General features: G+C 42.3%; 1 protein-coding gene across 2 annotated transcripts in view; it reads right to left on the bottom strand.

Annotated features, from left to right (window-relative positions):
* Positions 1 to 2,013: 2,013 nt before the first annotated feature.
* nyap1 (neuronal tyrosine phosphorylated phosphoinositide-3-kinase adaptor 1) overlaps positions 2,014 to 12,801 on the bottom strand; it is a 36,097-nt gene continuing 25,309 nt past the window's right edge. Inside the window, exons 1-6 of one of the 2 annotated variants that reach the window (XM_015042082.1) lie at positions 10,638 to 12,645; positions 8,113 to 8,480; positions 6,302 to 8,035; positions 5,350 to 5,592; positions 4,394 to 4,500; positions 2,014 to 3,819 (exon numbers count right to left, since the gene is read on the bottom strand). In XM_015042082.1, coding sequence (XP_014897568.1) covers positions 3,388 to 3,819; positions 4,394 to 4,500; positions 5,350 to 5,592; positions 6,302 to 8,035; positions 8,113 to 8,407 — 2,811 coding nt within the window. In that variant the 5' untranslated portion in view covers positions 8,408 to 8,480; positions 10,638 to 12,645 and the 3' untranslated portion in view covers positions 2,014 to 3,387. Of the gene's footprint in view, positions 3,820 to 4,393; positions 4,501 to 5,349; positions 5,593 to 6,301; positions 8,036 to 8,112; positions 8,481 to 10,637; positions 12,646 to 12,801 lie in introns of those variants that run through there. The other variant, XM_015042081.1, reaches the window with a different exon arrangement.

Here is a 12,801-nt window from a genome sequence, read left to right as displayed (position 1 = left end):
TTTTCCAAGAGCCGGTCCAAAGTTTTCACGGGACCTCAAGTTGATTCGGAGTGTTCCCAACTACAATTAGACATCACAGCTCAACCGATATTCAGTTTCGTATTAATTATCAAAGTTGTAGGTTGTTATCATGACACAGCAGAAAAGTGATGTTAACCACTCAATATCCAAAAATGTGTTGCTTGAATCAAATTTACTCTACGTGATTTATGGGATGCTATGTGCATACAAGAAAAAGTAAATAAAAAAAGCAAACACTTTTTTCTTGCTTGTCCTTATAGAAATTCTGCTCTGGCATAAGAATTAGAAATATCCAACAGAATGCACCTTTTTCTGTTTCTTGTTTCTATAAAAATTGATACAGATGAAGTCAGTTCTTTGGCAAAAACAAAAATATTTAATATAGAAATTAAAGTCTGTAATCTGAGTGCACTGATTCACTTGTGTCATTTTCAATATCAAGCATGACAAGTTTTGTTTCGCATGATCACCACTGATCTGAAACCTGATTTGTGACAAATCTAGAGCACATGTGTTAAGATTCCTTTAAAAATAAAGAAACAGCCCTTTAAATTAAGCTAAATCTGAAGCTGCGATAAAATGCTCAGATTCACGAGCTGCAAAGTACAGCAACAGTTTGTATGTAGAGTTTCCACTACACAAAACAAACTTTATTTCCCATTACACTGACATGCAAAAGTAGATTAATATTTATTATTATTGCGTCAAGCATCCCCAGATCAAAATCCACCACCTGTGAGATCTAAGAAAGACCATGTAGTTCAAGAAACATGGATCCAAATGACTGGACATACTGGGCCAAAGAAAACGCTCAATGGCCCTTATTTCATTTTTATAGGAACGTGTGTTTATCTGTGGGATGAATGGATCTGCTGTAACGTCACAAATCAAAGCATTCTCTCCTTCGCATGCATTTCTCACTTTTCTCATCCAGTGTTGAAAATATTACATCAAATTCAAAACCGTTCCTGACTTTTCAAGAATGTGTGTAGAATCCATTGATTTGTTTTTCCAGGTATTCATTCATCCATCCATGCTTATCCGTGCAGGGTCACTCGGTGCATACAGGAACAGGGACCACTTTTGTTTGTTGTGTAAAGTTCATTATATAAAATTTATTTCCAATGACAATATCAATGCAAATATAGCACTACAGTGATTTCCAAGGTACACCGTATCTTACCATATCAATAGAGTATATGGCACTCATATAATGGCCACAGTTTCAGAAGACACACAAAACCAACAGCCTCTGTAAACTATTCTGGAAAAATGGTAGCCTGTACCTCGGGTATCGCATCAGTTCGTGACAATAAGGTGATTACTTGGTATTTAAAATCAAACTGGGCACAATAGGAAGTATCATTTGGAGCATTTCAGTGTAAGGAATCTCTGCATGCATTGCACTTGCCCATTTCCTCCAACTTGGCCTGTGTTTTTTATTTTTATTTTTTTATGAAAATGGACTCAAAAGGCTTAGAAAGAGAAAGAAAAAGAAAACCTCCAACACAAGCAGATGGACATAAACAAAGGGAAAAGGCCAAAGAGTGAGTCTTAAACATTTAAATAGGTCTTTTTTTCACGGGATGTACTGCACTGTACAGTTTGGTACTATAACTATTATTAAAAAATAATAGCAATTAAAAAAAACATCAACCAAGAGACATTCAAGCGCCTTAATACTATTACAGGAGAGCTGACTCTTCAAGGTACAAACTTCATTCCACGCGGCTTTCTGGAAACCCCCGACCCCAGAAAGAAAAAAAAAAAAAATAACAATAAGCATCATATTAATAATGTTTATCATGGCAACACTATGTAGTCCATTGAACAACACGGGTATTGAAATAGCAGCAAAGTATTAAAAATGTTAAGACCAAAAAAGCTGTTAAAATCTGTACATAAATAAAAGTGAATGTAGAAAAAGGGGATCGAATAAATAACAGAGCTTAAAGGGAATCTTGCATAAAATTATATAAACAACTGTTTGTCTTTGTTTTGTTTTTTTCTCTCCAGAGGGCTCATTGTTTATAAGTCGAACAATAAGTAATGCATGGGCTTTCTGCATCAGGTACTTAATTCTCTTAGTAAAAAAAAACAAACAAACAAAAAAATAAGTGAACAAAGTTATGTTTATACAGTCTATGCTACATAATATGTATTGATTACAAGTATGAAAATGGAGATAATTGCTACATTTTCAATACACTTGTACATGTCTATTTACAGTACATCAGGGTTCTGAATTTCTCCTCTAAGCGATGCTTTGTGCAGATTGTTCCAGCATTCGGGTTGAGGTGATCGATGCTCACAGTCTCATCAGCTGCATCGTGTTGCGCAGTCTTTGAGCTGATGGGTGTCAAGTGCTCGGTGGAACGGACGCTAATGTGCAACTGCGTTAAAAAGCATGAGTGATGACTGGAGTTTTGTGTACCGCTGATCTGAATCTGACTACACTCGGCTGGACTAACCCAGCCCCAGACTCGTCCTACGCAGTGGATTCATCTTTTTCCTACAACCACACAGGACCATATAGTTAAGATCTGTCGGACAGGATCCTTGTTTTCTCTCTCTCTTTTTTTTTTTTTTTTTTTTTTGTCTTACGGTTACAGCACTGCTTGTCTATTGGTGACATGCAGAGTATGACACAGTAAATATGACTTCTTCAAGTCTCAGATATGTATGTTAAGCTAGCTGACACAAGATTTATTATTATTATTTTTTAATATGTTGCTCAAGAGTTTGTTTTTTTTTCAGAGCGTATTGCTGTAAAATTGCAGAAAGGTCGAGAAAGTAAATAGATTTACATTACAAATATGCAAACGGACACAGTAGGTAGCTTTTACTTCTCGGTGATGATTATTTGCATCCACAATGACAATCTATTGATACCAAGACATCTCATATACATTCACGATTTTCAAGAAACACTTCGATAACTTATCTACGAGTCTCGTCTGCTCTCCTCTGCAGAGTAGTTTCGATGCTTTGTTGAAGAAAGTACATGATTCCCTTGTGTCTCAAGTAGTCAGGAGGATATTTGGCAACACCAATCTAGGAAAACAACCCACTCTGTATTAGCAATAATAAGTGGTGTTTTTAGTGGCAAAAAAATAACTTGTTGGCAATCAGAACACATCAGTGCAGTACGTAGTACAGAGAAAATACAAATCAGCCGGGTAAGAAATTAACTTAGTCTGATTGTAACTACATTTCTTCACCTCTTTTGTAGTCAAAGTTCAACTAACCAGTCCCTATTACAATAATAGCAAAGTTTGCATTTGATATGCAATCTGTCTTCCTTAAAGTAATTTCTCTCCCCAGACCATTTGAAAGATGATATTATGTAATCCGCTTCTCCTGGGGTCAGATAGCCGTGTCCCACACGACGGCCTGCGGCCTCTGACAGGGTGGCGTGCCAGTCTTACGAGGCTCAGGTGTCCGTCTCCAGCTAGGGAGGATGGGCATGCTGTCCTGCTTGCACAGGCTTTTGTCGGGCCGTCTGTGTGCCTTAATCTCCTTGCACAGGCAGCGCTTACGCTCGATGACTTCAAGCAGCTTGCCGTCCCTCTGCGTCTGCGACGTAGACGACATGGTGCCCCCGCCAGCGGGAGGCTGTCCCTGTGCCAGCTGGGCAAGCTGCTGGAACTGCAACTGTAGGTGGTGCTGTTGCTGAAGCTGCTGGAGCTGCTGCTTGAGCTGCAGCTGCTGCTGGTGGAGCTGAAGCTGCTGCTGCTGCCGGGACACGCCGGGGCCGCTGGGGCTGCAAGGAGCCTGAGCCGGGGCCACACCGTGCAGCTGCATGTGAAGTAGAAGGTGATCGTCAGCACATGGCTTTCTATAGTTTTAATGTCATCACAGTGCATTAATAAATGGACAGAATCTTTGCACGTGTTAAAAAAAAAAAAAAAAGGTTCACTTCCCATAGACAGCCACCAGGATGTGCTGTGGCTGCGTGTTTAACAGTTTGACGCTCAAACGTATGCAGACAGTCTCTGCAGCACAGTCAAACTGCGTCAGCACTTGCATTAGAGCCAGAAACTGGGCAAAAATGTGATGCTGGGAGACTGCAGTTCACACTCCTGATACAGCTGAGTGTGTTCTCACATCCGCAATGTATTCCTTTCTGACTGCTTCCATTTTTTTTTTTCTGTCGTCACATACCCTTTTTTTTTTCCCCTTCACAGACAAACCAGACCCTTATTCTGCTCGGTGGGCATAACTACCAGCTATAAATAGATCTGGAGGAGCAGTGTCTCCAGCAGAAGGGAGAAGTCGTAATGAGAGCAATATTAATGTTGACTTCAAAATAAACTGTGTTTGAAATTTACCAGCGTCTGCAGCTGTGATCCCAGATGTGATATATATTCACCTGATTTAGGGCTTCTCGTACTGGTAGACTGCTCTGTCTGTGGACATCTCCTCCACCCACCTGTCTGACTCCAGCAGCAGAGGAGGAGCGGCCCAGCCGCCCCACTTCTGCAAGGAAACAAACGTTACGGTGCATGCCAACTTATCAGGATATTAGAAGGAAACATGGTCCGATAAGGTGGACAGCGACGGTGCCCTCATTGTGTGTTATATTTCTTCTACTACTTGTACATTATTTATTTTTCAACCCAAGCAAAAGATTTAACCATGAATGTTTAACTAAAAATAGAACATAAACACTTTTACATTTGAAGTGTCCAAAAATAAATAAATTGTGAAAAGATAAGAAATGAAAATACGCTTGTGTGATTAATAAATATATTTCCCACAATATTAGGTGATTTGTGTGCCACACAGGATCCAACAGTAAATTTTAAATAACTGAGATAATCTTTCTAAGCATGTTTTATGCAACAACTTAAACAAGAGAAAATAACTACTGTACAGCGTCGTTCAGAGGTATTCATACTCCTTGCAGTGTTGCAACATGAATGCATTCATTTGTGATTTCATGATATCGACTAGGACAACCAGAAACAAAGCAATAGATGCTTTTCATAACTTTTTATCAGTAAATATTTGAAGACTGTGTCACAGATTAGAATTAAATTATCTTTACTCTGATACTCTTTAAGGTATTGTCTGAAAAAGGAAAGAATGCAGGACAATTGCAACCCTTCATGTAAGTGTGGGAGGATGAAAAGCAATTGTTGAAAGAAAGCAATGAGTTTTTTTTTTTAAGTCTGCCCCCCAAAAATACACAGATATTTGATCCTCTAATTTGATCTGGTCATTTTCAAGGGGTGCTAATACAATTGCAAGTCACCGCTCATCTATTATCAGGGATTCCTTCTAAACAAAATACTGTAACTAGTAGAAAACATCAGGTGTGCTTACCTCCGTTACGACAGGCAGGGAAGGTCTGGCAGGGAAGAGGAAGTCCTCCTCTGGGCAGCGCTCTGAATCCCGGGCTGCTGTCCACACCAGCTAACGACTCGCAGTGACCCAGAGCCCTGCTGGTGGCACCACTAAAGTGAACTGGGATGCCTGACTGGCCGCCTCGAGAGCCCAAACCGAGATCCTCCTTGTCCATCCTCAACAGTGCATCAGCACTGCCGTTCCAGGCCCGCCCTTCGTCCTCTGAATCAGGGAAAGGAGCATAGGTAAATGAAAGTGAAACACATTTATAATCACTGTATTCTTCTTCTTCCTTTTCCAGTCACTTAGAGGGGTTGTTCAAGATTCTGTTATAAGCAAATAATATGCTGTAGCAGGTAATTGTTTTGTCTTAATTTAGATTAGTTGATTTAGTGCCAGAGGGGCCAAAACTAAAGTGGACTTTATTCAACTTAAAACATTTAATGTCCCTGTAACAGCATGTGCAATAATATTTTTGGAAACCTGTAGACATTATAATATATATATTGTATTATGTTTATTTTTTTTTAACTGAGTCAACTATTTGTACAGGAAATGACAGTGGGAGTGGGTGTATCAGCAATAATCCTCCTGCTTGAAACGCGTACTGAGGATGTAACATATAAAGTGTAGAAAGCAGTGCAACAATTTAGCATAGCGTTAAATTAAATTGCTGTGAAACTTCACTTTGTTTCTTTTGATTGTTTTCACAGGACGTTGCTTTATATGAAAGCGTTTCTTAGAATCACCATTTTTGAAGATGAAGTTGTTAAAAGATGGTAGAAGTCATCGGTCTTGGTCTGTCTCAGACTACAAACCTAAGCTAATCTGGATTAGCTAAGAGAGCCGATTGCAAATCACCTGCATGATGACTTTCCACAAAACCTCACTTCAAAAATTCAAACCTTATTGATTCAAATTGACGACTTACTCTCTGCCTCTCTGCTCCCATGGCTAAAGGACAGCTTCCTCTGCATGGGCCAGTAAGACCCGTCGTCCGCAGCTAAGCTGGCGCTGCTGTCCCAAGGCATGAAGCCAACTTTTGACTGCGATGAGGACCCGCTGTTGCTCTTGGACACCCCCTCGCCCACACCAGTGAGACTTGAAGGCTGTTGTAGAGACGGCGTCTGGGAGCTGGCTCTCAAGCTCTCATAGGCTGGTGGTCTCCGGAAGCCACTGGACGGGTACGTCCACAGCAGCGGGCTGTCCGAGGAGGGCGGCTTGTATGCTGGCAGACCGTGGGGTGTGTGAGAGCGGAGGTGTGGGCGAGAATGAGGACGCTGGGAAGAGGATAGTGGCGTAGGAGTGGAGCTGGTGCTGCTTTGAGGTGTTTGGCTGCTAGTGGTGGTAATGCTCTCTATCGGTAATGAGTGTGGCCCTCCTTCCCTATCTCTATCTCTGTCTCTTTCTCGGTCTCGCTCTCTGTCCTTATCCTTGTCTCTGTCCCTGTCCTTGTCCTTGTCTCTATCTCGCTCCTTGTCCCTGTCTCTACCTCTGTCCCGGTCTTTATCCCACTCTCCTTTGTCAGACTTTAGAAGGAAGCTCACACTCTTGCCCTCCTTGCCCGTACTTGAGGTTTGCGTCTGGACGGTTGCCTGGTTGGATGACTGAGAGCTGCTCTTGGTCGGAGCAGGGGAGTCTCCTCTGTCTGGCTTGCGGTAGTGATGATAGTGCGAGGGGCGATGGTGAGGATGGTGGTGGTGATGGGAGAAAGGGGAAGTGGATTTGGAGGAAGGAGGTAGCGGTGTGGAGTGACTCCTGGCTCTCAGTCCGGGAGCAGGGCCTAACTGGGAGTCTCGGCTGTATTTGTCCTGCTGTGACGTGCCACCTGATGATTCCTTGGACCCTGACAGGGAGGTGGAAACATTAGAAGAAGCCGATGAGGAGGTGCTGGCTTGAGCTGTCGCAGTGGATGTTTGAGTTTTAGCAGAGGTGGACGTCTTGTTTTGAACCCCAACGCCGCTGGAGGCAGCTGCAGGCTGAGGAAAGGCAAGCAGTGGGGGCCGATGCTGCAGGAGATTGGGGAACGGTGCCGGGATCTTCGTGTTGGACTCGGATTCGGATTTACCTCCTTGCAACAGATAAGGAGTTGGAGCTCGTGGTGTGTGGGGACTGGTGGACAGGACCTGGGGTACAGGAGTGGAGGATGCAGAGGAAGGCAGCGGAGAAGAATGGGAGATGGACACCGTAGCTTTGGGTTTGGAGTAGGACGGAGAAGAAGATGAAGGGCGAGGGAGAGAAGAACTACTGGAGGACGAGGTGGTGACGTGGTAGTGCTTTGAGGCTTTAAGCTTCTCATGCTTTGGCGGGAGGTGCCTCTGGGACTCTCTGTCCTCCTGATGAGGGTATTTCATCTCCTCGTAGATTGCCTCACTCTGGTCTGAGTCAGAGTCGGGCGTGGTGGCCACGGGAGTGACGGGGTGGGGCGTGGCGGTCTGGCTCTCTCTGGTGAACACTTGGCCCACCATCTCTATATAGACTGGCTCATCCTCTCCATCTCCTGTCTGAATCTGAGAGTCTGCTGCCTGGAAGGGCAAGGGGGTGGCAGAAGGAGGCACACGTGGAGGAAGGGGGTCAAAGGTGAGCTGGGTACTGGGACTCCTTTTGGGTTTCAAAGGAGGCACCTTCTTTGCTCCAATCTCCCCAGAGTCGGACTTCTTCATTGCTGCAAGACATAACAAGTCTTGTTAAAATATGAACCATTTTCAACAGAGAATGTGACCAAAACACACTTCTGCTTACAATTTTTCTTCTCTGAATGTTTTCCCTGTGAGTGGGAGCTTGAAGAGGGTGGCGGGGTCTCAGGAGGTCCTCTGCTATCAGCAGACGAGGAGCTCAGGCGGGTACTCGGATGGCGTTTGGGTTTGGCCGGGGGGCAGCGGCCGCCGTGCTGCGACTGGGTGTCAGAGTAATCTCCGTTCTCGAGGCTCATATCCCCCGCACCAACAGCGTGGCAGGACTGCGAGCGGGGCGCCATAGCCGAGGCACAGGTGTGAGGGGACAGGTCCTGGGACGCCGGCATGGTCATGAAGCCCATCCGGAAGTGCCGTCGGAAGGAAGCCAAGTCTCGCACTTTTCCCACGGTAGCCGACGGGTCGTTCTGAGTGGAGCTGCAGAATAGGGTGTGGGAAATGACGGAAAAAAGAAATATTGAATCAAGGGAAAATCTAAGTTAAGTAAAAAACATGTTTCTTTCATTTGTACTGACTTGTCTCTTATGTTGCTCTCTCTTTCTCTCACTCTCATTGCTCTTCAAAAATTCTCTTTATGTTGAAAAAATGCCTGCAGGGGTTTCTCTGCAAAAGGGAAAGCTGTGCCTCTCAAATGCTTTTCCTTTTGGTTGAACTCAGAACACCCAGAGTTACAAATTCAGTTCCCTTGTCTAAAGCAATTTAGAAATGTACACTACCCTTAGAACCCACCTGTTTTCTTTACATGTTTACGTCCAGAACACAAACCTGTCGCCTGAGCAGAGGATCCCCCGAATCATTTTATCTGTTACCGTGGTAACAGCCGCGATTCTTGTATTTGATGCTTCAGTCTTTGAAACAATCAATGTCAGACAGCCATAAATAAAGCAGACGGCAGATTTATTTATTTGTCTGCTATAGTAAAACAATGATCAGACCTTTAATAAGTTGACATACATATCAACACTTGCTTACGATAAGGTTTTCAGTTTGGATTTTGGTTTAGGTAGAGCAAAACAGACTAAAATAAAACAAAATGATTATGGATAGAGAGGAGGGATTTCAGATTAGCTTGTCAGGTCAGTGGTTCAAACTGTGAAAGCAGTTTCTTCTTCAAAACTGTGAAGATTGGTGCCCCGCTGAGCTAACCAAAGGTTTATAAATGTGTTCTGACAAGCCTCTGCTTGCTTCTTTGCTTCATAAACAGCCACTACTGTTGGGTAGTGTGCTCTTCAGAGGGGGTGTTACGCTGCTTCACCCCTCATCAGCATGAGACAAGTCCCTGTGGTCATTATCGACAGGGTTACTGTGAATATTCAGGGCTCAAGAGAGTGAGAGTCTTTCTGTTTTTGGAGTTGCTCACATACAAAGCTTTGCAGAAGGGTTAGCAGCCCTGAAGGTTTTCCACATTTTGTCTTGCTGCAACCTCAAACTTTAATGTGTTTTATTGACATTTTAAGTGATAGACAAACACAAAAAGGTACACAAGTAGCAAGTGGAATCCAATTTTTTTTTATTCACAAAGAAGAAATCTAAAAACCTCTAAATAAAATCCTGTGTGATCAATGCCTTGGAACAAACATACTTATTAAATAGACTCCACCTGTGTGGAGTTTAATCCAGCGTTCCTGTGAAGGCGTCAATACACCACCCAGTTCTACACCACCCAGTTCTACACCACCCAGTTCTACACCACCCGGTTCTACACCACGAAGTTCTACACCACCCAGTTCTACACCACCCAGTTCTACACCACCCAGTTCTACACCACCCGGTTCTACACCACCAGGTTCTACACCACCCAGTTCTACATCACTCGGTTCTATACCACTCGGTTCTACATCACTCGGTTCTACACCACTGGGTTCTACACCACCTGGTTCTACACTGCCCGGTTCTATACCGTCCAGTTCTACACCACTCAGTTCTACACCATCCGGTTCTATCGTCTTTCACAGAGTTTTCTTCGAGAACATTGGAAAACAAACAGTATCATGAAGACCAAGTAACACAGTAGCTGAGGAGAAGTTCAAAACAAATTATTGGTCACGAAGCAAATTTTGATCATCTGATGTTAAAACGGTACCACTTAAAAACTACCAAGGCACGATCATTCACTTAAAGTAACAACAGAAACACCAAGTCTCCCATGATTTACTCTGGAGGAGCTGCAAAAACCCACAGCTCAATTTAATTCAGTTTACTTATATAATGCCTTTTTATAACAAAGCACCTTCATTCAAACTGGTTTATAAGTTTTTCTATCAAGTCACTGTCTTGCAGCAATCCCTCTTACTGAGAACGCATACAGCGACAGTAGAGAAGGAAGAAACCTCCACCTGCTGGGTCAGATGGAAAACTTTGTTAATAGAATAATAACCATTAGCTGCTCACTACAGAAATATAGCTCTAAAGTGTTTTATGCATGTTTTTTGTTTGTTTTTTTTGTTCTTGGGAGAAAAAGGCTGTAGAAGTCTACTTTGCAGTTTGTCGGGAAAAGGGCAAACGCGTGAAAAAAAAGGTGCTCTGCTAAAATGAGACCAGGGTTTGAGGTGGAAAACTAACACTGAAAATCACCTTGTAAACAACACCCACAGTGAGCCATAGTGGTGCCATCGTCATGCTGTGGGGAAGCTTTTCTGCAGTAGAGACAGGAAATCTGATCCAAATTAATAGAAATGTGGACAGTGCTAAATACAGAGCAAGGAATGAAGAAGAAACGTAATATCCTGCAAACTTGGGGCAAGGGTTACAGTGTAATTGTTTCAATCAAATCAAATCTGTGTGTTGGAATGGTCCAAAGTGCACAATTAATTTCAAGAAAGAATCTTTCCTAAGACTTGAAAATTGAATTGGCTAATGCAGGTACAGACGTAACCCAAAACACTTGGTTCTACAACCAAAAAAGCATGCATCATTTTTACATTTCTAACTACTTTGTATAAAATGACACATTTTAAGGAAGAGGAGACGTACAATGCCCACACAGAACCAGAGTGCCAGGCAATGGGAGCTGGCTGTTTGTATTAAACTTCATGAGCATCAACAGAAGGAGCGCTGAGGCTGCTCATCTCTGAGGGAATACACCGGCTCTTATCTTCCCCTTCTGTGTGAGGCAGTTTGCGCACATGCATGCGCTCTGTGTGCTGGAGCGCCAGAGTTCATTTGCATCTCTTCAAGAATGTTTGTGCCCTTGAATGCCTGTGGAGATGTTCTAGTGACTCCTTGCAATCGACATAGATACTCGAAGGCCAAATTTAGCTCAGGACAGAGGCTGAGCATCTCCCTTCTCGCTGCTTGAAGAGCTCTTTTTTTTTTCCTTCTCCCCTTGTTTCCTCTAATGGCAGGAGCTTCAAAACGAGACCAAAGACGGCTCTTCAAAGAGTATGACGGCTCATGCCTTTTTTATTTGCCCTCCCTTTATTGCGGCTTAAATCAGCAATCTGCTGTAGCTAAGGTAGAGATAAATCAGAAGATCAATAGCCTCCTCATTTGTGATTTTTCAATTTAAAAAAAAAGCCAGAAGACAAGAAGAATAAGCTGATTCTACATACTGAAAACACAGACTGGGGTTAGAGGGCTTTTCACATGGCTCTTTATCTTAATCATACTCCAACTAAAAATGTCTTCTTGACAATTAATTGGATTGTTTGGAGGAGCATGGTGGTGATCTTTGGTTACTGTGGTCTGACTGTTATGTGGAAACCAGTTTGAAAACAAGACTAGAACAGATAAACCAAAACCAATGAAAGAGACGTTCTAATAAATCCAAATATCTAACAGGAAACTCAAGAAGCTCGGATTTGGAAACAAACAAAGTTCCCTCGAACGTCTCCACGCTGTTTCATCTTGGCCTCCCAAACTTCACTGTGTTTTTATGAAACTGGTTGCACTTGAGTTTATCAGCTGGCATCAGTAATTTCCAGTCTCACATCTACTAAATACATTTTTACATTTTGTCTTGAGCTTTTAAATTCCTACTTGCTGTGCAAGTACAGTTGAATCATTTTTGATGGTTCCATTTTTATATTTTTACTGTTTTTACTCTTAGTGGTATTAGCTGTGTGTTACTAGCTTAGCGAGTTTGTTGAATAAACTGTCTAGCTGTGAGGTTGAATTGTTTTGTTAATAAACTTCTATATAGAAGAGAAGTTGTCTGCATTTATAAACGCAGCGCTAGCATCTTGCTGCTTCTGACTTATGACTTCTTCTATTATTTTAATGTATGACCAATAACTGAGACTGAACTATTTGGCTGTTTTCTTGATAATCAAGTGGCTCCACAATCTGGTAATATCGATCTAAATTACTAGTGTTATTAATAATTTGGTGTCATTTTTTAAAGTTGTGCTACACATTGTTGAATTGCATGCTCAGTTAATCATACAGCATACTTCATGTGTTCTTGTAGTAAACATTGCTGTGCTTGTTTGGTACATGTCGAACTGGGTTATACTGGATATTTTTTGTACAGATACATGTACTTTTAAACTCATAATTGTTCATCTTTGGAACAAAGAGAAACATCAACTTTAAAAACAAAACTTTTTATTGTTGTTGCAGAAAATCAGTCAGAGAAATAATCTATTATTCGCCCTAATGTCAAAAAGTTATTTTTTTTTTCTGTTCCATTCTGTTTTTTAAAATTCTGCGCAGATATTGTAGGAAAATGCAGAAAAAAAAAATACTAAAACTACTAGAGTTCAGTTCTGTAGTGATGCAGAAAGTCAAACCAGCCACA

This window comes from Poecilia latipinna, unplaced genomic scaffold (genome assembly GCF_001443285.1).
Source record: "Poecilia latipinna isolate Pla-1442-1.1 unplaced genomic scaffold, P_latipinna-1.0 Scaffold576, whole genome shotgun sequence".
Classification (NCBI taxonomy): domain Eukaryota; kingdom Metazoa; phylum Chordata; class Actinopteri; order Cyprinodontiformes; family Poeciliidae; genus Poecilia; species Poecilia latipinna.
The sequence above is the reverse complement of the archived record's forward strand: the minus strand, read 5'-3'. Positions and strand labels throughout refer to the sequence as shown.